At 49.2% G+C, this 25,709-nt stretch overlaps 1 protein-coding gene across 1 annotated transcript in view; it reads left to right on the forward strand.

Annotated features, from left to right (window-relative positions):
- Positions 1-25,709, forward strand: part of SMG6 (SMG6 nonsense mediated mRNA decay factor) — a 115,655-nt gene that overhangs the window by 3,199 nt on the left and 86,747 nt on the right. The window contains 7 exon segments of the mRNA XM_056354174.1: positions 1,872-2,064; positions 2,763-2,873; positions 3,596-3,702; positions 4,856-4,934; positions 6,281-6,391; positions 6,997-7,209; positions 22,831-22,892. Coding sequence (XP_056210149.1) covers positions 1,872-2,064; positions 2,763-2,873; positions 3,596-3,702; positions 4,856-4,934; positions 6,281-6,391; positions 6,997-7,209; positions 22,831-22,892 — 876 coding nt within the window.

Raw genomic sequence — 25,709 nt, forward strand, 5'->3', positions numbered from 1 at the left:
GCTAAGCCGTGGCTTTTTGTGGTTGTGGAATGCCTTGCCCTTGTCCGCAGGGCCGTGGAGGAGCAGGACAAGCACCTGCTGTGGCTCTTGGGTTCTTGCCTTTGCTGGAGCCACTCTCAGTTCCAGTGCCCTCATATGCTTTCAGTATTTGCTGGTGGACTTCTACTTCTTTGCCTGTCCTCTGTTATCTGCTGTGTAACTTGTGTTCTGGACTTCAGGGGCAGTGACTGTTGGCTTGTACTTGTGAAGCCTTGTGTGGGGTTCCTGATGCTGTTAACAGTGACAGCACCTTTCAAGCACCAGGTGGTTTTGCTTTTGACATCACTTAATGCTGTGACATACAGTGGTCCAGTGGGAGTAGCCTGGTGACACCAGCTAGCATGTGGGAAGTGACACTGGTGCTCTGGAGGGTGGTTAACAAGGCTGGAGCAAGTTTCTACTTGTCATCTTTCACATTTACCTGTGGCCTCTGAGTCTCCAGGGCTTCCCTGGGGACTTATTTTTGGAGCTGACTGGCAGGAAAATTAGCAGGTGAGCTCATTTCGGGGCTTGTTTGTTGTTTTGGGCGCTTGTGCTACAGACCACAGGGTGAGATATGTCTGCGCTTGAAGCCACACTAGAGGTTTCAGCCCTTCCTCAAGGTGTCAGGGTCACCTAGAGCTGTTGTCTGGAGGGAGAGAAAAGACTGCTCAGTGCTGCTGTGGCCTGTGTGAAGCCCACCCTGCCCTGGGAGTGTAGGCATGGTTGACCCCGTCCCTGCTGGCAGTGTCCCTCTGTCTTGGTGTCTCCTGCTTGTGTCTGAGTGTGTGCTGCCAGCCTGTCTGCGGAGCCGTGCTGGGGCTCTTGGATGCAAGTGCTGCTTATCGGATGCCCATCTGCAGAAACTTCTTAATTCTCTTGGTCAGTGTTTCTGCTGTCCAAGTGCGTGTGTGCACAGGCTTTGGGGACTGCGTGGGGCAGGGCAGCAGAACCATGCTCTGTTCTTTGCACAAGGAACCTGCCAGCATCCTCCTGTTACTCTGTTGGGCTCTTCCAGGCATTGCCACCTGGCTTCCCTCCAGGCTTTACCATCTATGCTGTAGTACTGTTTTCTGTAGGCCTCAAAGTACTCTTAAGGGACGAGGCTGCCAAGACAGTAACAGCTGAGGATGCCCTTTACTGTAAACTTGCCCCACATATTGTGGAGCTGTTTCTAGTTTGCAACTATGTTATTAAATTCAGGGGAAGGGTTCTGCTCCAGCATCTGGGCCAGGCTGTAGGTAGTTGGTGAGGGGAATGTGATTTCTGGGACTCAGAGGCTTTATTTCCTTCAGGTGTAATGTTCTCAGCTCTTGTTTGTCTTTGAGGAAGTGGGGGTCTCTGTTTGTGCTGTGTATTTTGGATGGATGGAAGGGAGGTGGGGATCGTTTCAATGGCAAGGCCTCTGTTGCCCTCTGGTTCTTTGTGGTTTTGTTCCTGGCCCGTTGTAGCCAGACTTTGTGCTCAGAAGGAGCAGAGTCTGGCAGTGCATGCTTTCTCTATGTTAGTATAAGGAGTTGCTTGTGCCTTGCTCTTCCCAGTGGCAGAACTGTAGCAGAGCTCCTTGCTCTTTGCCAGGAACTGATCCATTCCGATGCGTACATACAAGGGGGATGGTCTTTTCAGATTTGCTCTCTTGGAGCAGGAAGGGTGTTTGATTGTAACAGCTCTCATCTCCCTTTGAGATGAGTGTGGAAGCGTCAATTTGCCACAGCGTGCAAGCCGGATGAACTGCTGACATCTCGTGCTTGCTGGATGAAAAGCAGCAGGTGGCTTGGCACATGTGCCCTGGCAGCTCAGGCCCAGGCTGGGCAGTTGCTGTTGTGTTGACCGCTAATTGTGTTTTGTTGTAGGATGGAGATGCTACAGCTGTATGAACAGTGCATCCTGATGGATATAGAGTTCTCTGATACCCAGAATGTGGACCAGCTGCTATGGAAGAATGCGTTTTACCAGGTGATAGAGAAATTCCGGCAGCTCCTCAAGGACCCTCAGGGTGAAAATGCCCAAGAAATTCGGAACAAACTGCTCCAGCTTCTAGATGAGGTAAGAAGAGTGAAACATCCCCAGACTCCACTAAACCTTTGGGTGGGATTGGCTGGTGTTTGGAATGGGGTGGTGTGACTGGGCAAGTAGTCTTCTTGATCCTATTCATATCTCTGTGTGCCTTAAGCCATCCTTGTGCAAGGAGAATGTTCAGACGGATTATGGTTTAGTGTGGCAGGTGTAGGTCCAGGTGGACATCTGTTATAATTTAAACCAGGCTTGTTTCGGTGTGTTATGTTAATTAGAAATTGATTTAAGCTAAATGAAACAAATGCCCTGAAGTGGAAGTAAACAGAATGAGAAATGAAAAGGAGGTATTTGTGCCATCTTTATCACATTTGCTTAAAATTCATTGTGTTAAACTGCAGCTCAGTTTACTCTTTGTTGAAGGTAGGCTGACAGATCCGAGAGGATGTGTTTTATAGAATTAGGTTGGTGGGAAGGGACTGCTAGAGGGCTTTAGTCCAACCTCCTGCTCAAAGCAGGACTCCTCAAACACTAGATCAAGTCAATCTTGGTTTGTCTAGCTCAGTCTTGAAAACCTCTGAGGCTGGAGATCCCCTGACCTCCTTGTTGTTTCTGAATAGCCAAACCTCAGGGAGAGGAGGCTTCTTTCTTGCCTGTGGTAGGGATGGTGTGATGATTTTATACTCATCATCCGAAAGATTGTAACAGCTAAGTATGTGTGTGTTTTGCAGGGCACTTCTTTTTTTGATGGCCTACTCCAAAAGTTGCAGGTGTCGTACCAGTTCAAGCTAGAGGACTATATGGACGGGATGGTCATCCGCAGTAAGCCTCTGAGGAAAATGGTAGGTTGGCTTCCTTCTGGAGGCTTCTTACCCTGTTAATCATATGCAACGTGCTGAACTCAATGTGCTGCCCTTGACAAGAGGGAGGTAGGCAGCTGAGCTCCAAACCGGTGCCAGTATGTTTGCAGGGAATGTTTCTCAGCTTCTAGAGAACTTGTTGAACCAGTGCTGAGGCATTAACATTTCTTAGCTTCTTTTGCAAAGAACTTCTTTTTGTACCAGCTCTGTGACCAGGGCTAATAAAGGGAAAGTACTCTGACTTTGCCTTAGATATTGAACTTTTCTTTCTGCTTGGAATCCAAAATAATGAACAAGGAAAGCTAACAGTTGCACTGCCTCCCTGACACTTGACAGCATATTGCCCTGAGCTGTGATGGCAGGTGTGAGGGACAGCTGGGGAAGGATATTTTAGTCCAGCTCCATTCCCAGAGAGATGTGTTTGTCTAACAGCTGTCCTCAAATTGGTCATGGGCTGAACAACTCTCTCTTGGAGAGAGATGGGACATTGTTGTAAGAGAGGAGTGTTTAGGGGATTGGCTTGCTCCTAGAAATGCTGAACCAGTGCCATGGAGCCTTGTCATTTCATTCTGCTGCCCTTTTGCGAGACCTTCAGTGTGTCAGTGACCTCCTCTTAGCTCTCTACAGTCCCTGTGCACGCACCGGGTCTGCAGGTGAGCCAGGGCTGCGATGTCCCACATGATGTACTGAATGCTTCTTTCCAGGTGAAGTATGCGCTGATCAGTGCTCAGAGGTGTATGATTTGTCAAGGGGACATTTGCCGATACAGAGAACAAGCAAATGACACGGCAAACTACGGAAAGGCACGCAGGTATTGTGTTTTTCACCATAGCGCCGGGGACAGCTCTTCTTCTATCTACAAGGGATTTGTCTCATTTCACGCTTAAACTTGCCTCTAGCCAAAGAAGTCTTTCCACTCCTTTTTATTGTATTGCAGTCCTGTGAAGCTGGAAGCTGTAGCTCAGACTGTTTTGCTGTCCTAGAGAGCAAGTCAGCAGATCTAGTCATCCTCCAGCCATCTAGTGTAGAAGTTGTCCTGTGCTGATCCTGCAGCAGGGAGGGTTTATGCTGTTGAGGCTGGCAGAATAGCTGTTGAATTTTCTGGTAGCTTTTCAGCTAGGAGAGGTTTCTATATGTGTCCATATGTACTGACTGCATCAGGAGTTCCTGGCACTTGTTGCTTCCTGTCACTCTTGTCTTTCTGATGTTTTTTTTCTGGAGCGAATACTGGTGTGGGGGCAAGTGAGCACAGCATGGGGGATGGAGCCCTGAAGTCTGTGGAAATTTGGAGGTCAGGGCAAAGAAAGCTGCCAGTTTTGGGGTCTGTGGACATTGTGGGGTATGCTTGATATCTGAAGGAGGCTGGAGGGAGTGTAGTGGGTTCATTATATGTCTGAACAGTATTGACGGATCAGTGTGGCGTGAAATAAGCTGGAAAATGGATAATGGAATTGAGGGAAGATTGGGAGAAGAATGGAGGGATGAATGGATTGCCATTGAACAGATACGTCTTCTCTTGTGATAAGTATCTTGAAAATATGGGGTGCAAGCTAAGGAACATGGGGGGTTTGGTCCCAGCTGCTATGGAGCTAAAAAGGGGACTGAGAGAGAAATGTTCCCTGAATAGCCTATGCTCTGTGCCAGAGGCTGCACAGGGGACAGTGCTTGCTGGGTCTGGCTAAATGCTCATCTTCAGGCTGAGCCATGAACATTGCCTTCTGCAGCTGTATCTGCTCCCTCTTTTGACCTTTGCCCCAACTGCCTCTCCAGGCCAGGTGCAGGCTCACTGCCTGTGCATGCTTTTGCAGGCAGAGGGCATTTGTGCAAAGGGCCTGTTCCCTGCAGCACTGCTCATGCTGTACTGCAAGGGGAATTCTGCACCCTTAAACAGCAAGGAAGGCAACCTGATGTCCTTTTAGTAAGCCCTTCTTTTTTTTTTTTTTTTTATCTTCCCTCTTCCTCAGCTGGTACCTGAAGGCACAGCAAATTGCTCCCAAAAACGGCCGCCCATACAACCAGCTGGCGCTTTTGGCCATCTACACGGTAAGACGCTCATCATGAAAGGATGTACCAAGCATCGGGAGAGCCTCTGGGATGGCTGTGAGATTCCATCTGGTGGACAAAGGCATTGTTTAGGGCATTGTTCCCAGATGTGTGTTGTTGTTTTTTTTTTTTCAAAAAGAAAAAAGCTGATGGCAGGATGTGCTGTGTGGATTCCAGCTGCTGTGGCTTCAGGCAGCTTTGTTAGATACACGCTACTCCCTCAAGCTATTGGCATTTTGGGGACTGTTCTGTGGGCTGAATGCAAATGTTTTAAAAGTGGGTTGTGTTTAAAGTTTTGCCTGAGATTTTTGTGCTGAAGACCATGCTGTCATGAGGGTGCTGTTACTGTTTGCCACATCTTCATTGAACCTGTGGGCACTGGTCTAAGCAGCATTCATATGCAATTTTGAAGTTTCCATTTAGCTGGCTGCTGTGGCCGTGCAGGAAAACTTACTTCCAGGAGAATGTGACAGCAGGTAATGGAAGCATCAGGCTGGGACACAGGAGCTGGTAGCGGTCTGCCTCTTCACAGCACTGAAGGATGCTGGTGTAAAGCAGAGCAGCTGAGAACTGCAGGGTTCAGAGGTGCATTTCCTTCATGGCTGGGAATGACCTTTCTGACTCCCGGTGTGGGGCTTGGAGCAGTGAAGTGTCCTGCCTTCTGTGGTGTTTTCTAAGGCCAGCAGCATGTGGCCAAAACCCTAAATGGCTGTGTGTGTTGGTAGCATTAAGTCCTGGGGGTTGCCTTCTGACAGTATTCCCTGTGGCCAGCCTGTGGGAGAAATGATGCTGAAAGTTGCTCCGAGCACGAGGGGATTAGCCTGGCAGCAGGCTGAAATGAGGGGGGTGTCCTGCCCCACCACAGGCAGAAGTCTGGCAAACCCCCTAGTCTTCCTGGGCCTCTGCTCTTTGTAAAACTCACGTGGAGTAGTTTCCATATTCGTAGTAATGTTGAAAAGAGTTATTTCCTGAACTGTCTGGAATTCAGTATTTATACCTTTGCCCTTTGCCATGATGTCTGGTGAGAGACTGTTTTGTGTGAGCCTCTGGGCTGATGGCTTCTGTAGAAGCCCTGAGGCTGGGGTAAGCGAGTCCACAGCTTACCTGTGCTCCCTAACCCTGGCAGAGGGCTTGTGCTTTGTGCTGGGGGTTGTAGGTAGCTGTGAATGTGGACAGAGCGTTCAAGGTCCTACTTGTCATAAGGTTTGTTGGCATGTCTGTCTGTCCCAGGCAGTATTGAGGAAGAGGGCATGCGTATGGAGGGACAGGGATGGCAAGTATGCGGGAGCTTGGCTCTGAATGCCCCAGAATGAGTGGCAGCTCTGAGTCTGGTTGTGTTTTTGCAGAGGAGAAAGCTGGATGCTGTCTACTATTACATGCGCAGTCTGGCTGCTAGCAACCCCATCCTCACAGCCAAGGAGAGCCTCATGAGCCTGTTTGAAGAGACGAAACGCAAGGTGAGTTTTGGAGCTGGGCTGCAGGATGCTACAGCTGCCTGTGCTAACTGTCCTGTGCTGGAGAGCTGTGATCCAGAGCAGAGGGTGATGGTGGCTTTTGGACTTGGAGTCACCACCTGTCTACTTCTAAGAAATTTCGTGTTGAGAGGCAGTTTTCAGAGTGGTAGTGTCCTTTCTGCCTCTCCTCAGACTGCTTTTGGGGTTGTTTGAGCATCTGAGTCTCGTTTCTGGGTCTCAAACTATAGAACAGCTGAGCTCAGCAAGTTGCTGTGGTGTGCAGCATGATCATTGCCTTGTCCCATAGGTGCCCCACACCTGTGAGGGTGGACCAGAGAGGCTGCAGTCCCTTTGTGCCCCAGAGGGTCATCCCAAGTCAAAGATACGGCATGCTGGCTGTCACACAGCTTCCCTTGTCCTGGAGCCGTTGGGGTTGAAAACCTCTCATCTGCATTGTCCTGTAGTATCAGAAACCGAATTCTGGACCTGTCAATGAGTTACTGTGGTTCTGAAGCAGGGGAAAGGGCTAATTTCTCCATACAAATGGAATTATTTACTTTTCCTGAACTTTGATCCCTGAGTGATCTGAATCTGTCCTGTCTGCCCAGGCTGAGCAGATGGAGCAGAGGAAACATCAGGTGCTGGATCTGAGCCCCAGCCGCCGGGGGAAGGGCAAGAAGCCCACATTGCGACAAGTTGGAGATGATGCCACACGGCTGGAGATCTGGATCCATCCCTCCCACCCCCGCTCCTCCCAGGGCCACGAGTCCGGCAGGGATTCTGAGCAGGACAACGGTCTTGGGAACCTCAGCCCCAGCGACGTGAGTACTGCAGGAGGCGGCAGTTGGCTTTAGTGTCATGTGTTTGGAATGCAGTGGAATGACACTGGATCTGTTTTGCTTTCCTGTTGCTAAATTTTCCAGTGTTTTGGCTTCCCCTATGGGATCTGTGCCTGGGTCAGGCTGAGGAGCTGGTGACCTCGTGCCTCTCATGTTTAAGGCATGTTGTTACCATCCATTTCTTGGCAGCGTGCGCTGGTGTGGCTGATATGGAATAGGAGAGGCACAAACAGAAGATGCTGTAAAATGCCTCTGTTGAGGGCTCTAACTTGGGTGAGGTTGCTGGTGGGAAATGAGGTCAAATGCTGAAGACCAGGGTTAATAGTGACCTTGTAACTTCTGAGGCTTGTTCTGGAAGTGGGTCACTTGTCCCCGTGCCAGATGATTGGAGGTTCGCACTGGGAATGTGAAAACCATGTTTTTAATTTCCAGTGTAGGTGTTATATTTGCATTACTTGTTCTGCTGAGAGGCCAGAGTAGCGTGCCTTTCTTTTGCAAGAATAAGAAAAAAAATTGACTATTGGTATGTCTCGTCGGTCCGTTGGAGCTGTGTACCTTGCAAGAGGAGCCCGAGTGAACTCTGTTTGTCAGGCACAGGAATGCAGGCAAATGCAGTGGTGGTTGGGAGCTCATCCTCTAGGAATTCTTGCACTGCTTTGGCACATGCAGCTTGCAAGAGAACTTGCCAGGGAGCTCTGGGCTGCCTGTCCTAAAATGGCTGTTAAGGATGTGAGTTTAGCAGAACTGGGAAGACCTTCTCCGCATACTGCGGGGCCCTGGGCTGCTCAGATACGATTGCACTTTTATAACTAGTTTGTGACTTCAGCTGGGTGGAACTGGGGTGAAGTCTTGGGGTTTTGAAAGATAAGCTCTGGCACATCGTTGCAGCATTTTTAAGATGTTACTGCCCTTGGTTGTTTTCCCTCCCCTCAGCTTCTCTTCTGGAGACCTTTGCTTCCTCAGCATCATTGAAAAGAACGTGCCAAGCTTTAGCCTCTCCATAAATCATTGATGAAGATGCTTTGGCATAAGATGCTGTGAGTGTTTTTGAGGCACTAGGGGTTTCTCTTTTGCAGCGCTCCCATGTGAGGCAATGTAACAGCTAGCAAAGTGGGGGGCAGCAATTTCTTGTTTTTTATAGTGCAGTGCTGTTTGCTAGAGCTTGCATTTGGTCTTTTCTGTGGTGTCTGTGCTCTCTGAAGTGCAGGTTGCTGGCGATGCCTGTACAGATCGTGTGTCTGATTACTGCCATTATTCTTGATTTCTTCATCTGTTTGAAATGTTGATTCATGGAAAGCACAAACTTTCTGATCGTGGAGAGGTTGCCTGATCAGAAATATAATGGCAAGAGGGCGGGGGGGAGCTGGGGGCCCAGGTTTGGGCACTGCTGGTTTTGGCAGCCTAGGTATTTGTGCTCAGGCAGCCTGTGCCTGCTGTGGTGCAGCACTCCATTCGTGTTGGCACAGCTGCTTATGGGACTGTGCTGTGGCCGTGTCACTGAACTGCTCTGGATGGAAAATAACGAGGTGAAAAGCAAACCTTAAATCTTTTGTCACTGCCAAAGCTCCTGAGCTGTGAAGCTGTGAGCTGGGTACAGACAGCAGCTCTTTGGGAGTCTCTGGACTCCTTGCTCTGTGAAGCTATGGCCTCTTACCCTCTTCCTCACTGCACCTCTCGGTGGTGTGCGGCTCCTGCTCTGGAGAGGAGAGGAGCCGGCTGCCTGTTGCCACTGTGCGGCACTGTTTGGCCTTGGAAGGGCCCTGCCTGCGCCAGGGACAGGGAGCAGTTCTCTGGCAGCACCTCTGCCCCACGTCCCGCAGCCGGGCGGGAGGGAACAGCTCTTCTCCCAGGGGATGTCTGCCAGTGCTTACGTGTCATTTTGGGGAAATGAGTGTAAATGTGTCATTGCCTCCTTGGTCCCTTCCTTGCCAGCTTTTGCCCTTGAAAAGGCTGAGGCAAGCCCTGTTTTCTCATCTGTACTGACAGCTGTGCTCTACAGGTAGCTCCTCAGACATCAGTCTTTATGGCAACTGTTTCTGAGTTAGAGAAGGGAATTTTGCAGGGCAGAATGGCAAAGTGTTCAGCTTCCAGAAGCAGATACAACACTGCAAGTATAGACCCTACCAGCTCTGGATGTGTGCTGGGCAGAAATGTGGGGGAGAGGTTCGCTGCACCCTTAAAACGGAGGCTGTTGCTTCAAACCCAGCCCAAGTCAAAGGTATTTTTACTGTGGAGATGCTGGCTGTTTTACAGGTGACAAGAAATTGATTTGAGATCTTTTCTGTCCTCAGTGGTCACTTTCTTCATTGTGCAGGCGGTTAGGTGCCAGTCCTGTTACGTGGCACGCTTGGCAGGGAGATGTGAATGTTTACTCTCCCAGGATCTGCTGATGTGCGCGCCGTCCCCGTCAGCGAGCAGAGAGTCTGCTCTGCGTATGCTTGCATGTCTCTTCTCAGTGCTGACTTTATTTTATCTTATGCAGCCCTGTATGAAAACAGAAACATCATTACTTTATTTTAGGGTTAGAAGCCAACTGAATGGAGTTAGTGAAGTGTGATGGCATGTCTGCAGAAGGCCAGCTCACGCTGCAGCCATTGCTGTGACAAGGGAAGGTGGCGTGCAGAGCAGGCAATTTGCCTTGTGCTGTGTTTAGGTAGAGGCTTGGTATAGCTCACAGTTTGCTACATCATCTTTTCTCGGAGGATGCAGAACTGGAAGAATGTCTGCCCACACCAAGGGACATGTATCTTTGGCCCCTTCCTCAGTAACTGGATTTGGCACTGCTGGCATGCATGGTGTGGGACAGTTTCACACCGAGCTGAAGAAGTGTTTTGAGTTGCAGACTGGCTGTTTTGTGCTTAGGGTTTTGTCCATTATGTTTGCAGCCTTTTGGGGTTTCATTCTGTGAATGGCTGTTCTCTGTGGTCTCTTGTACGTTGCATGTTTCTAGGTGTGTGGTGGCAGGAGAGTCCAGGTTGGCCCAGTGCCCTGCTTACCTGACAATGTCAGGTCGCTTTGTGGGGGATTCCAATAAGAAATGCAAAAATGGAGATTGAACCAATGAGCTGTTGTGTTTCTTTTTAAAAAACAGCTGGACAGGGCAAAGTGAGCTGAAGAGCTGAGTCTCTGCAATTTCTTCTCTGCCGTTGATTTCGTTTGCTATGGGTCTGTATTGATCTTAAATCTGCTAGTACCATATACAGCTTACAGTGCAGGCTGTGAATTGGTAAGGTAAACAGGGCAAGTGTGCTGTCAGTCTCTTGAGAAAGTGTTAATATTACACTGAGTTTGAGATTTTAATCACTCCTCTCAGGAAATGCTGAGTTAAGGTTCCCACAGTTGCTATTGCCTACTGCCTGTGCTCTGCAGTAGATACTTCCTTGTGTTACCACACAGCATGCATGCACTAATAAAAGATTACTCCATAGCCATAGCTAAGATTAGGGAAGAGAGGTTTTCCCTTGGCAAGACAGTAATTGAATAATACTTCTCTCCAGATGTCTGAATACTTTAGCCTCATTAAAGAATTAAGGCTCCTTGCCTCTTTGTGAGAGGTCAGTCTTGTAGAGCCATCAAAAGTTTGGTAGGGCCACCCAAAAAGCTCTTAGGAAAATCTAAGGTCAGAGTCAAGATCCGCTGTCTCAGGCCTGCGTGTTGGCTGCAGGAACATTCCTGTTTCCACCCCTTGGCCTGCTGATAAGGGACAGAGGTGTTGCATTTGCCTGGTGCTGGGTGCCCATGGAGCAGCCACCCCTTTGCAGTAGCAGAGAAATTGTGGTGGAATTGTGAGCTCTGAAGTTTAGAGCAGGTTTTAACCTCTGTTTCTTTATACAGGCTCTATTCTTAGTGGCAGGGAATGTGGACAGTGCATCAGGATTTCCACAAGTAAGCAGTAAATACCACCAGGAGGTCTACCAAAAAAAAAAAAGAGAGGTTAAAGTTCTCTCAATAGGCTGAATATAGAGAGAGGGTTTATTTTGTGTTTCTTCTTTGTTACCTACATTACTTGTCTTGAAAGCTTATTACATGTACAGGTGTTGCTCTGTGCTGGTAATGGGTGCAAGTACCAGGAGACAGAATGACGATGTCAGAGTTGTAAGCGCTGCTTATCTTTGTGTGATTATTTGTGTTTTCTTTCAGATAAGTAGTGCTGGTCTGTTTTGGACCCCTTCGTCTCTTTCCATCTCCTGAGTCCTAGAAAATCATGAGTGCCAAGCATGCAGGGAAGTGGTCCTCTGCAGCTGGCGGAGGGCACTGTCTTCTCAAAGCACTGGAGGTTGTGAGAGCTGTCCTGCTTTTTTCCCCTCTGGGCCAGGATTCAGCTAACTGGGAACTTATCCAACAATGCCTGGTTGGGGCTGTTTTCAAAAATTTACTGTAATTTGTTTCTTTCAGAGATGAGACATCTCTAAGGATTCTTATCTTATGTCTTTCTCAGTTCTTCTTGCCTGCTTAGTTTTATTTCTGACTTTGCCTGCCTCACCTGTACACCATGATGCTGCATCCACTTACACTTCTGCAGCCCAGTTGCAGTCCAGGGGTGGAGAAGGCACTTTTGGGAATGCCTGTGCATGAGGACTTCCCAGTGCTCCAGGCTGCCCAAGTCACCGCCTCAATAGAGGCCATGTGTCCTTAGTGAAAAAGGTCGCTGTCCTAGTCAGCTCCTGCATGTTTCACATCTGTTTTTCCTTGGTGGTATTTGTTGTTTCTGCTTTGTGCGCTTGTTCCTCTTGGGCAGCAGCCACTCGGGTGACTGGGCTGGCTCCTTCTCCTGGCTGGTTTCCATTGGTACAGTTTCTCGGCTGGGGGAGCTGTCTCTTGGGCTCTGCATCCGGAGAGGGGTGCTTCTAGGGAGCAGTGGGATAAAACCTCGTGTTAGTCTGGTAGCAGTTCTGGTGGGGGTTTCTTGGCCATTTTGCTCCATCAGCCTGACCTTTGCTTGGAGCAGTCACACATGGGAGTGGGAGCGACCTGTGTTCAGAGTTGGGATTGCCTTGATTTCACTACCGCTGGTGCCTAGGAGTGTCTGGTTTGTTAAAAGGCTGCTGTGGTGTGTAGCTGGTGTCTGTGAGCATGGCACAGCTTTGCTTATGCAAATACACCACAGACACATCCCTGTTTACTGAGAGCGGCTCCCTTCAATCTCTGCTCTTTTTTTAACCTTGTAACTCTTTCCTGTTACATATGGCTAGAAATAAGTGATAGGAAAAAGTGGAAATGATATATTGCTGTAATGATGTTTTTTCTTCCATGCAGATGCATGAGTAAGAGGCTGTTTGGGGAGCTTGTTTCTGGGGTGTCTGCCCCTGAGTTTGCTACCAGGCTGGTGGGATCATTTCTCTACACTTTCCAGCCTGGCTGGGTAGTTTTTCTCAGGACAGCGAAAGATTGGTCTTTTCTCTGCCATGCAGGCTGTCATGAATAATCCCTGCTGGCTGAAGCACAGGGCTCCCTCACCTGTTATCTCCATGGCTTCAGGTGGGCACAGTGCTCAGAGTGGTCTGTTTTTTATTTTCCAGATCAAAGGCTTCCAAAAAAAATATATGTCTGGGCAGCTGGGGCTGGGCCTGTGGTTTAGAGGGGCAGTGTGAAAGCACAGTGATGACTGCCTTCCCCCTGCTGCTGGGATATGACTCCCCAGAAGAGTAACCCTGCAGGCTGTACGCGACGCCCTGGAAGCCTGTGCAGACTCTGGCATAATTTCAGGCATTTTTCACCCACACTTTATGCCTGTGCAGGGTGGAGGGAATGGAAGCCACTATGCCAGCAGTGCCTGGAGATGCCCAGTGGGCTGTCTGCTGAAGCCATTTCTCACACCAGTTAAACATCAGAGCTGCACCAGAGTGGTGGCATAGGTGTGTCCCCAAAAGGAGGGGACGCCCTTTCGGGACAGAGAAGGGAGTGTCCCCTTGGTTTTATTCAGCATACAAGCCAGTAGTGGGATATACACAAGGTCTTACAGCAAGGCCTTGGCTCAGGCTGCCATCGGTACCTTGTCACAGGAAGGTGGCTTGTGTTAAGTCAGGAGGTTTGTCCCTTCTGCAGTTAGGTGCTCTCTAGTATCTGGTGCAGTCCCGTCTGTGGACTGTTGCATTATGGTCTGCCCTTGCTGTTAAGGAAAGGCAGTGGTTCCCCTCCAGCCTGCTGCTTGTTGCTGCGTTTGGTCCAACCTCTGCTGTGCTGTGAGCCTCTGCTGAGCCTCCCCTGCGGAAAAAAAATGAGCAGAGAAGCTCTGGGGTGGGAATGCTAGGCGTTAGCAGGCAGGTAAAGGCTGCCCTTATTTCTGTCCCTTATCCACCACCCACCTGAAAAAGCAGCAAGAGATGTCGCATCCTTAATTTTTGTGCCCAAAGCGGGACTTGGGAGGGAGACACCTGGAGTTCCCTCTCTCCTGCCCAGGTAGCCTCTTTTCTTTGCCTCTGCAAGTTTGCAGGAAGCTGTTGGGTTTGGTTACTCATTTGTGGAGGTCAGGACTAAGTCTGGGGTTTTTTTCCTTTGTGTTTAGGAAACAGTTTACAAATTGTTTTGAGCATGGGGGAGCTGGTGGCGTGTGAAAGAGGCTCCTCCGCCTCTTTGCTGCTGGACTTGCATTAATTCTCTGCCCTACCTCTTTTCTCTAATCTCTTTCTTGGTTGGTAGCATGAGTATTTCTGAGTGCTTTCCCCAGCCTCCGACCCCTCTGTCTCCTAATATAACCTCGGTCACCAAACCACCTTGGGGCTTTATTTTTACTTTAGCCGTTTTGTTTTGCGTGGTTAAGGTTGGTTTCTTTCCCCTAGCAGTGAGAAGACTTCTCTGCAGAGGAAGTAAGAGAGTGCCAGGCTGCAGTTGAAACTGGTTAAACACTGAAACCACACTCCTAGCCTCTCTGGGTTTGAGACGTGACATTCAGCCATGCAGCTTAGCACTGGCTTTTTTTGCTGCCAGTTGTGCACCCTCCCTATTTGCACTTATCTTTTTTTATAAGCTCTGTTTTATACTTTAGAATGCTGGTAAAAACCTTCTTGGCTCCAGTTCATGCATTATTATTTTATTTTAGTGATCCAACCAGAAATGCTGTTGCACCTTGCCTGCACTTGTGATCTTCTGTGGATGCTCAGTGCTGCTGTGATAAAGCTCCTGGAGCTCGGCAGAGCTCACAGGACCTGGTTACTGGTTTAGCCTGTGCGCACAGGTTGTGTAGAACCCACATGTTGCCTTCCAATGCAGCTTGACCTTTTGTCTCTTCACCCAGAAGGTGAAGGCTAAGCTATCAGTAGGAGTTTCCAGAAGCTGGTATTGATCTTGGTTTTTTGGGGGTTTTTTTTCTTTCTTTTTCTTTTTTCTTCTTAGACCACGTTGGTGGTTTGACTTAACTGTGAAGAACAAGGCAGGGACTAATGTTACTTGAATGGGAGAGACACCGACATGTTCTCCTTCCGGTAACAGGCATCTGGTGCTAATGTGTGTAGAAGTATCGTGGTGGATCAGAGGTGGGATCACTACAAGGACATCAATGTGTTATGCCTGTGTGATATCCCAGTGTTCAGAGAGGCACTGTGGTGAGGGGAGTGAGGCTTCAAGTTCCAACAAGCTTCTCATACTCTAAAACCAAGTACAATCATCCAGAAACTGCCTTTCCCTGTCAGTCACTCTTTCCTCATTTCCTCTCCTGCTGGTGCTGATCAGCCAGGGATTTGTGTGTAACCAAAACCCCTCCTGCTGCTGCACATTAGTCCTTTCTCGTGGCCATGGATTTGATGATCCAGGGCTGCAGAGTGGTGTTGGGAGGGAGAGTTTGCACTTCAGATGAGAATGCTGCCAGAATTGGCAGTATTGGTAAAAGAAGTGAAACGCCTAATAGCAGGGTTGGGAAATTTCCCAGAGCAGGGTGAAGGCTGTAGATAGTGATTTCTCTTGAGCTTTTTTTTTTTTTTGTTAGTCTAACCTTGATCTTTGTACGAAGTTGGCCCAGGCCAGGTTTTTCTGCTGTCTGTTGTACACGTTTTTTGGGATGGGCACCTCATATTTCACAGCCAAACCTCTTAATTCTGCCACAGAGAATGTTTGTTCCTCTTCAGTGTTGAATGAGCCATTTCCAGACAGGCTTCGTATCCACTGTGGAGGTGGGTATTAGGAAAGAAACTTCCTTCCGGAGGATCAGGGAGTGGAACCTGCTGGAATCCATGTCATTTCCTCTGTCCTTGGCTCTACTTTTCCTCCCCAGCAGATTTCATTGCTGTATAATTCAACGTGGAGAGGGAGATGCCTTCGTGCTGTGTGTTACACTCCTCAGGTAGAAGCAAAGGTTTCAGAAGTACTCTGGGAATGCAGCAGGGAGGACAACTACCTCCAGGCTGTGGGAGGCTGGGGCACAGGCTGGCTGTGAGCAGCTCCGTTATCCCTGCCGGTGAGCGTGGCCGGAAGAGCAGGAGTGTGAAGATCGCATGTGATAATGCTGTCATTCTTCTGGAAGGCACGCTCTTTGCTCAGCCTGTTGTCCAAATGTCTTCTCTGTTGGCCTAACTCCATCCTAAGCCTTTCAGGGTTGGATCTCTTCAGTCTTTACCCTTCTTAATTTCTGCTATTGTCTCCCTCCTTTGTGCTTTAGCTCCACAAATAATCTACTCTGGAGTAGTAAAGGAGGCTGACAACACCTGAGCTTCATGATCAGGAGATCTTTTATGACCAGAACTCATCACACGTTTCTCAGTGTCAATTTTCTGTCACAGGAAGGGGATGCTCTTTACTCCTGACAAACACTTGGGGCTGGTTCAGTGCACAGCATGTGGCCTCCCCCTTACCTGCTGGACAAAGAAAAGGCTCTGCCTGGGTCAGCTCACTTTCAGTGCTTAACCAGATGCAGCCTCAAAGAGCTGAGCTTGTATCCTAAACGACCTGCAGCACCAGAGCCAATTTGTGAAAAGTTTTGTGTTGAAAGTTAACTTGATATCTCAGCTGAGGACTCTCTGGCGTGTTTGCATAGATTCGTAGAGTTTATGGCCAGCAGGGACCATTAGATCATCTAGTCTGATCTCCTGTATATCACAGATCCTTAAATTTCACCCTGCTACTCCTATATGAAGCCAAATAACTTGTGTTTGGCTAAAGCAAAACTTCCAGAAAGACATCCAGTCTTCAGAATCCACCCTTTTCCTGGGGAGTTCATTCCAGTGATAATTGCACTGGTTCTGAAACACTTATACCTTATTTCCAGAGTGAATGTTTCCAGTTTGTTCCTGTGCTTTACTATCGCGCGAGTGTAAAGAGCCCTTAAGTACCGTGGAGGCACTTTGCACCCTGCAATCAAATCGCCTCCCAGTCTTTTTTGATACACTAAACAGATTGAGCCGTTTAAGTTTTTTCACTGCAAGACATAATTTCTAGCCTTTGAATCACTTTTATGGCTGTTTTTTGGACCCTTTCCAATATTTCAGCGTTCTTTTTAAAAATAAGGGCACTAGAACTGGGTGCAGTATTTCAGTGTCAGCCTTGCCAGTGCCGTATATAGATGTAAACGTGCTGTCCAGTGCCCGCTCCCTGCTTGTATAAGGGATGCATTAACCCTTTTTGCCGGATGTTGTGTTGGGAAATTGGCCACTGTAGTCCCTAGAGCCTTTCTGGAGAAGCTGCCTCGGGCACGGTCTCCTGGAGACTTAATTTTACATGATCCCAGATGCATAACATGACATTTGATGCTGGAAAACCCCAGATTTTGAAGCGATTATAATAACCTTGCGTGAATGCGCTGTAGCCATCGCTACTTACTGCTCCATTTGCCTTTGTGTCGCAGGCAGTTTGACAGCAGAAATTGCTTTCAGTTTGTTGATGAAAAACATTGCTAGTGAATCTCAACCAACCTCCTTCCATCCAGTTCAGCACGGGTCCCCAAAGACCATTGCTTTTTAAAAAGCTACTTAATCAGTTTTTAATCTGTTCAATAGTGATACTTTTTTTTTCAGGAATGTTGCATGTTACTAATTCATAGAAACCAAATGTAGATACCAGTTTGGTTGAAAAGGAAATAATGTGTATAAATACTCTATTCAACCTGTTTTTCCTTAAATCAAAAGTTCTGCTAGTAAATTAATTGTTAAATAATGTTGAATTTATTTATAGGTCAGATATTTGTTTTGGAGCCAGTGTTACCACAGCTTGATCTTCACATTACTGAAGTGGACAATTTTCTTGCTTATGTTTCCCGACTCACCTGCTCCCTGCAGGGATAAGGGAGAAGTGGAAAGCTCATTGGTTTTGCTGAGGACCTTCCTAAATGCCTCTTTTTCTCTTGCTGGGTTGCTGACTTGTAACTCTTAACAGCCATGAGGTATGTCCTGGAGCTGGAGCTGCTGTACTGCAAAAGATGAGGAAGCTGCAGGAGTGTCTCAAGATCTCTTTACCTGTAAATTAATTTTGTATGCCTCAAGGCCACGATACATCAGGGTTCCTTCTTTCTTCCATGCCAAAGCAAATTAGATTTTACATTTGTGCAGTGTCTGATATTAAGTATCAGGATTCTCGCTGGAATTGCTTCTAATGCTACAGAAATTAATCCATTTCAGGGCAGGACATTGCAACTGCTAAACAGAAACCTGCACTGGAACACGTGGCAAGAAGTAGTCAAGGCAAGCTCTGTATCCATTTGTGGTTGCAGGTGGTATATGAAGAGGAATGATTATGGTAATTAGCCCAGCTGGAATTTGCCCACAGCCCTGTGGGTACCTTGTAAACACTGCAAAAATGCTAGACAATCTTAATAGCCCTTTTGTCTCCTTTGTGTAGGTAGCCATTTGCACAAAAAACACTTTTCACCAGCGCTTTGTTGCAATTGCACCTGTAACAGTAAAAACCTCCTCCTGGTATCTTGCCAGTCGAGCCCGCTGCATCGTGGGCTTTTCAAGAAGCTCTGTATCAGTGCTTGGTGTTATTCCAGTGAGATACTGCTATAGAAAACACCAGCCACAGCTGTGCCTTGCAACTTGGGAACGGCACAGGATAAAAGCTCAGGCTGATGTCATTGTAAGGCCATCTCCAAGGGAGGTAGCGGGCTCACTGCTGCTTTCCGGTGGTGTAAAGCTCTGAAGGAGCTGCCTGCGGAAGAGAGGAATAATCTTAATAGTTAATGTGTTATATATCAAGCCGTTGGGTTGGGAGTGAGAATATGGCATGGTTTGGGTGCCTGGTTGTTATTTCATGCAGTTCTCAGCAAGAAAGCTGTGCCTGGAAAAGCCTGGCTGCCCAAGAAACCCTGAAAATATTTGGGATGAGTGTGGTACGTGTTTTGGAGCAGAGCTCTGTGGCTCTGTGGTCTGTATTCCAGCTCCTTGTCACTGAGGAGACCCCTAGACTCAGGAGAACATCCCACTGTGCTCCAGTCCCTTCCACTCCAGTGGAAAACAGTGCATTTGTTACAGGCAGTTTTGCATCTGGTCTCTTGATTAATGGACTTGTCTTTTGCAGCCTATTTTGACTCTGACACAGCTTTCTGCTCCACAGATGCTTTGCTGATGTTGAAGAAAGTTTGCCTCGCTTGATAAAGACCAGATCCTGAAATTTACTTCCAAACCTGAAGTAACAATTTTTAACTTGAAACGCTTTTTCCCCAGGAGTCGCTGCTCCAGAATCCTTCCCTTATTTGGTGCCTCCTTCACAGCTGGGACTGATGCTCAGGTGCCAAAGCTCTGTGCACTCCTTGCCATGAGCCAAATGGGTCTGTGCTGGGTTCAAGCGCAGCAGCTCTGCTTCCCAGCCTTGATGCTGGCACTCCTTTTCCTGTGCATCCTGGTGGCATTTCCAGTGTTTCTGTGCTGGGGTGGGAAACACTGTTTTCAACCCTTTTTGATCGGTGCACAATCTCTTGAGGTTGGGTCTTGCTTTCTTCTTTTCTGGCTCGAGACATGACAAACCTTTCCTGAAGCTGTCTGATCGCCTCTGTTCTGTGTGTTGTCAGGACGTATTCCTCGTGGCCTCTCAGTGATTTGAGCTGGCTGTTCCAGGACCGTTGCTATCTCTGCACTTAGCTGCTCTGCGAGAAGTTGTTAGTCACTGTTGATTTCTTCCATGGTAACAAATCCAGTTTGGTTGGCTGTGCGGTGTGTGAATGCTCCCCAAGCAGCAGTGGGCTGCTTCCTCTGGTGAGGTTGCCTCTTCCCAGGTGGATTTAGTCTGTCTGCACATGCTGACTCATGACAGCCGAAACAGCTGTTTTCAGCTTCAGGCACTACTGTGTGCAGGGACCCCTTCTTCTTCTTGACAGCTGGTTTGTTTTTATAACTAATGCCTTCACTATATGCTCATAACTTCCATATCTGTGATGCCCGTTTTTCAACTGGAAGAGCCAAAATCCATTTTTTGATAGTTTCATCGTTGTATAAGCCTTACTTGGTGGACTCACTCTTCCCAAACGACCGATTGGGACCAGCCAGATTTCATTCCCTGTCCCAAGGAGCAAAGGTGCCCATTAAGGGCAGCAATGTAAGTGCACAGGGAGTCCTGTCTTCCCCTGGCATCAGCACAAGGACTGTTTTCAGGAAACCTTTGGCAGGGGCCACCTTTCGACTGCACAGTGAGTGAGATGAAGGCAAGAAGCTGTTGCAGGTCTCATGCTAGCACCATCAGGGTAGCAAGCACGCTAGCAGGGCTTTGGGGAAGTGTTCCTCTGCCATGCGAATGCTGAACAGCGGGTGATGGGACTTCCTCCTCCCTGCCCCGAAGCTGGGCCGCTTGGTGGAATTCACTGTTTTCCTCTTGCTGTAAGAAGTAGCGTTTGATGGGAGGAGCAGGGGAGGGCTCCCGGAGACTGAGGGACAGGTGAGTCACTAGAGAAAGAGTCATTCAGAGAAAAGCCCAGTCAAAGCAGCCCATGGCCTTAGTGTGAACTCGGAGATGAAAGGTCCAAAGTTAAGTGATGAGCTCATCAAAACCTTGAGGCTGTGAGAGAAAAAGTGATGAAAGAAGTGTGAGAGGTGCCTGCTTGAGATGCCACAGTGCTGGGGCACACAGGCCTCTGCCTGGGCTTGCTGAGTTCATGCTTAAGTTGGCAAGAGGTACAAAACATGCTTCTTTCCTAGAGGCAGGTATCCTGCTTCCTTTAAAAAAAATAATTATAACTCTATATATACATATATGCACATATCTCCATGTCCCAATTCAGCACTGGTTCCTGTGGAGTGTGACTGGGTAGTCCTTGGGACTGAGAATGAAAAGGCTGAGTGTGAAACTTGCTCTGAGAAGATGGGGGCGAAGCTGATGTCCTGGCAAGCCCTCCCAGAGCCGGGTGTCATTGTGGGAACACTCTGGGCACGTCCCCGCTGGGCGCAGGCGTCACTTTCCATTCGAGGTGGGGACTTTTGGTACTCCCCTGCTGCCAGTAAAGTGGTGCGGGGATTGCGGGGTGAGTGCTCCGGGGGCTGTGGGTGAATGTGGGCATTGGAGAAAAACTGCCCCAATTTCTTCTTTCCTTCATGTGCAGCCTGCTGCTCAGTGTTGTGACAGGCTTTCCAGTAGAGATGGCTCAGGCCACGAACTCCTGCTCTTTCCCGTATCCCCCAGCAAAGAGCACAGAGCATGGACCCTCTCCTCCAGCTCTTGCAGGGAGCAGCAGCATTTGGCACTGGCCGCTGCCTCACCAAGGCTCTTGCACCTAGGGGCTCAGACTTGTTAGGCTGTGTCTCTGTCAGGGTGTGTGGTTGCAGCTGGAGCCAGAGAGATGGTCACAAACCAGCTTTCAACCTCCACAAGCTGTTGCCTGAGGGAGGGGAAAAAAAAAAAAAAAAAAGTACATGTTAAGGGTTTCAAGGTCTGAGCTGCCTTGGTGTCCTACGGAGGATGGTGGAGAAGCAGCTACATCCAGAGACTTCACTGGCTGAGTGAATAAGGGTTTTGCAGTGCTGTCCCAGTATTCTCCAGTCTCTTCTGGGTTTCATCTGCAGAGTTAATAAAATGGTGGCAAATAAAGTTGAGTTCCAGTGGAAAGGGCTCTTAGGGCAGCAGTAAAATAGTGAGTAAGCAAGAACCCCTTGCTGCGGGGGCCAGTTTAATTGGTCTGGCTTGTTTTATGAGACAGGTTTTATGTTTAAACTCGCACATGGCCCAGGAGCGACTCTGCAGCAGGGCATCATTCTCCTGCATGGGTCCTCTGGGAATGCAGCCCGGGTTAATTACACCTAACCGAGCAATCGCACCTCATGGAGCAGCTGGCATAAGTCATGGCGTGAGCTGAGGGGTTCGGCAACGGGGTAGGAGGCAGTGCCAGAGCTGGGACTGCCAGTGATAACCGTCCCCTCCCGGCAGGCCTGGTAGGGAGCTTGGTGCTGCCAGGAGGCATCGGCTGATGCCCATCTTGCACCCTCTGATGTGCGCCTGGCTCTTGGCCGGGCAGTGCCACAGCCCTTCCTAGTAACCTCGTCCCTTCCCTGTGCCTCTGTTCCCGCTGTAAATGGAAGTGGCGTCGCTGACCTTTGCAGAGGAGTTCAAGATACAAAAATCTTGCAGGAATGGGAGCAGAGCTCTGGGTCGCTCCTGGTCAGCATCTCCCTGCGCGGTGCTTGGAGCCTGGCTTTTCTCACCATGCTGAGGCTGTGCAGGCACGCGGGTGCGGGAGGAAAGCCTCTTGTGGAGATGGTAAGAGGGAGGCCAGTCCACTCCTGGTGTGACACAGCCACCTTTAAGGCCAGGCAGTGAGCTTACCCACCCATAGCCTTCTTCAAAGCCCTTTAGATAAGGACCGGGAAAGCCCAGAGCTTGGCTGAGCTAGGGAGGCAGCTTAGAGCAGTAGTAAGTAATTATTCAAATCACATTTTGGTGTTAGTGGAGCTAAGCAGGGCAGGAGGCTGCGTTTGTGCTGTATGCTACAGCCAGCTCCCCCTGTATCTCCTTAACTCCGTGTTGCTGTAATAGTTCAAGAGTAGCGCTGCTGCTGCAAGCTTGCAGAGGCTTTTGTGAAACATCTGAACACCTGCTCCCTCTCTCTTAATTGCTTAAGGCTGGATGTGAAGGAAGGGGTGCAGCATCACCCCGATGGCCCCTTGCTTCTTTCCTAGAGCAAGTGCTTCTAGCTTTGTTGCTGAACTCGCCAGCGCAGAAAAGCACCCGGGAGGACATCCCGCTCCTCTCTGCGTTGACCAGATGCTTTTTCGCCTGCGCCACAGTCGTGGAGCACGGAACAAGTTGCTTCTGCCGTTTTGTTGGGGTTTTTTTCCCCGTTGGTGGGAAGGGCGGCCTTTGGGGACTCCTTTTGCATAATCCCTTAGGCTGTGCTTCGAGCTTACTTACCGGGTGCGGAGGAGGAGGAGGAGGAGGCAGCCTTCGGCCAGAGCTGCCCGGGGGTGGTGCCCGGCGGGCAGGCAGCCCTGCGAGGGACCCGGCAGAGGGTGCTGTGTCTCCACCGCCTCTCCCTGCTCCTGCTCCAGCTGTTTGGCACTTGCCTGTGCCTGTGTGCATGATGTTTGTAAGAATTTGGGCATGTCCATTTGGTTCCCATCTCCAGTGCCACCCCCAGCATCCAGGCCAGGTTCTTCTGTCACTAGGGACATTCTTAATTCACAGGAAATCGGAGAGAGTTTAATTGTTTTCTCCTCTCTCTCTCTCTTTTTTTTTTTTTTTTTTTTTTTTTTTCCCATGCAGCTGAACAAAAGGTTCATCCTCAGTTTTCTCCATGCCCATGGGAAGCTGTTTACCAGGATTGGGTAAGTGTGCAGGATGTTTATTTTATTTTCCTACATTACAAGTCTTTTTGGAATTTAATATTGTTAGCAACTAAGCTGTGTTTGGAGCTGAGGGCACAGGGTGTGAATTCTTGCAGGCCTAGCCTCCTGGTTCTTATTCTCCTTACCCGCCCTCCGATCCACACTCGTTATTGTTTGGTCTTTTTCTTCCCGCACCTTAAGGCTCAGTGCTGCACCGGGACCCTCTGGCAAAGGCTGAGGTGGGATGGCTGATACACACACAGGAGGGACTAGAAGGCTGTTTTCTCTCTCTCTCTCTCTCTCCCATCTCCTTGCTCCCTCCCCTTTAATCTGTGGGCTTACACCCTACCCCACCCCTTCCATTCTCCCTAGCTCTTAGCCAGCAGAGAGGTGATTCTGGGGGGCTCTCAGTGACTGCTGCCTGTGAGGAGCACAAAGCCATCAAGGCAGAACCGTGTGGTGGCTGCAAGCTGCTGTCCAGAGCGTGTCAAGACAAGCCTTGCCCTTCATCTCCTTGCTGCCATTTCAGTGAAAGCCTCATAGCTGAGAGCTGCCCTGGCTGTGGGAACTGGTTTATACAAAGTGCCTTTGGCAGTGTCTGTCAGAAACTGGTTTGGAGGAGTTGAACAGCTACCCCTGAAGCAAAGCAAGACTGATTTGGCCTGGGCTGAGATCCCAACCTTGGGGACATCCTTATGACCCAGAGAGCAGAGCTCAGCCTTGCAGCCGGTGGGCTTCCCATAGAGCTGTCCCTGCTCCGGGTCCAGACTGGCCCTTGCTGCTGGGTGATGGGGCAGCTGTTGCAAAGAAGCCTCGTGCGGGTCCCCACAGTCTCTGGCAGCGGTGGTCTCTGCTTGAGCCTGCCAGTGCCTCATAAGCAGACGTTGTCTTGTGAGCTCTGTTGGCTCCTTCAGTCTCTTGTGGAACTGTTGGCTGCAAGTTACAAGACTGAGAGACCTTTTCCAAGCCACTTAAGTAAAGGTAGCGTGGATGCAAAGTGGCTTGTCCCTGCTGTTGGTTTTTTTTCACTCAGATGTGCAGTTCCCTGTCTCTGGGCCTGCCCCCTTTCCCTCCTGGAGCAGGGAGGCACAGCAGCACAGGACACAGCTCTGATCTTGCCTTGCAGCCTGAAACCTTGGTGCTTGCTCCACCCAGCATGCTTTCTGGGATGACCAGTCAGGAGTGGCATGTGCTTGACCCTTCGTAAAGCAATGGGAAGTAGGAGCTGGCTGGCCGATTTGTTGGAGATGTGTCTGAAGGCGAGGGGGAGAGCAATGTGCTCACTGCCAGGGCTGTTGATCTCTCCCTGAGTCACAAGGCACTGATTATCTGCTCGCGGGCAGCAGGCTGGCCTGCAGTGAGGAGGCAGAGCTGGATATTCTCCTGCCTGCAGGAAAAGAGGAGGAGAGCTGCGAGAAGCCATGAAAAGTTTGGTAACTGCAATATGTCTGTGCCGGAGGGCAGAGCATCCGGGGAGCTGCTGGTCTCCAGCTCTGTGGGGCCAAGCTCACAGCCGAGCCCTGGTTGAATACATGCCATTGCGGGGATTAATGGGGATGTTGCAGAGGTTGCTCGCATATTTGGCTCCTGAGAGTTTTGTGAAATTAAGATGCAGCGTTTGAGGTGGTTGCTTCCCAGGACAGTCATTTAGAAAACCAAGTATGTTTAATGGTAGAATATTCCCTGAAGTACTTGGAAGGGAACTAGAAAGTAATACCGTGACACAGGAAGAGAAAATCATCCAGCCCTGTTAAACAGCTTCCACATTTAAAATAGGTAAAAGGTAAGGGGTGGCTGAGTCCTCTTTGGGCAGGATCTTCAGTGATTTATCTGTTAAAAGTACGGAAAGGATGATGTTGCCCTAATTGGACTCTTTTGCTCCTAAAACCACAGGTAAGCAATTTATTAAAAGCTTCCGCTCTGCTCCTGACCTGCTGGTTCTGAGCTCAGTGGGGTTCCTGCGTGCCGTTCCAGATGTGCTGTGGTATCAAAGCACAGCTGACAAGGCTGAGGAAGCCCTCGCTCCTTCTTATTGTTATTCCATGGCAATAATCTTCATCTCCTTGCTAATAACCCGTCCTGCAAAGGGCTTCTCCATCCCCAGTGTCCTGTCTGCTCAGAGAGGATGTTGCTGGATACGCTGGACATAGTCTGAGATTTCTCAAAATTAGGAAGTCTTTACAAGCAATCAGTTTGCTTTAATTCCCTGTCTGCACCCCAAATTCAGGGAAATTGCTTCTTCCAAGGAAAGCAGTGCTTTTGTACAGGCAGACCTGCTCTGTTCTGCACAGCTACAAAGTACAAGGGGCCTATTTGTTACAGCCCATGGTTTGTGGGAAGGTAACAGAGACTTTGATCCGCTCCAGCAAGCGGTGCCCACGGAGAGGGTACCATTGCTGCTAGGCAGAACCAGTTGAAAGGCTTCCGTGAAACATGGTTAAGAAGAAAGCCATTACTGTCTTTAAAAATAGAGCCTTTTACTGTCCTGAAAGTCTGTTGGGGAAGCCCAGCAGAATTGCCCATGTGGGTTACCAGAAGTGGCTTGCTAATCCAGCCTGTAATGTGCTGATATCACCAGATCTGAATCTCTCGGGGAAGACAGAGGAAATTGCCATGGAGGCTCCTGAGGGTGCCTGCCCTGGCTCCAGATGCTTCACCCACTGCGGATTCTGGCTCCCTTGCTCCCATGTGGGCACACTGGTACAATGTCACTGATAACTGGAGCGGACAGTTGCTGTGAGATAGCTGTAATTCTTGCTGGGTCTACCTGTGGCTTGTTCTAGTGTAGGAGCAAGAAATAACACAGTAAGCTCAGCA

This window comes from Falco biarmicus, chromosome 1, assembly GCF_023638135.1.
Source record: "Falco biarmicus isolate bFalBia1 chromosome 1, bFalBia1.pri, whole genome shotgun sequence".
NCBI classification, from domain to species: domain Eukaryota; kingdom Metazoa; phylum Chordata; class Aves; order Falconiformes; family Falconidae; genus Falco; species Falco biarmicus.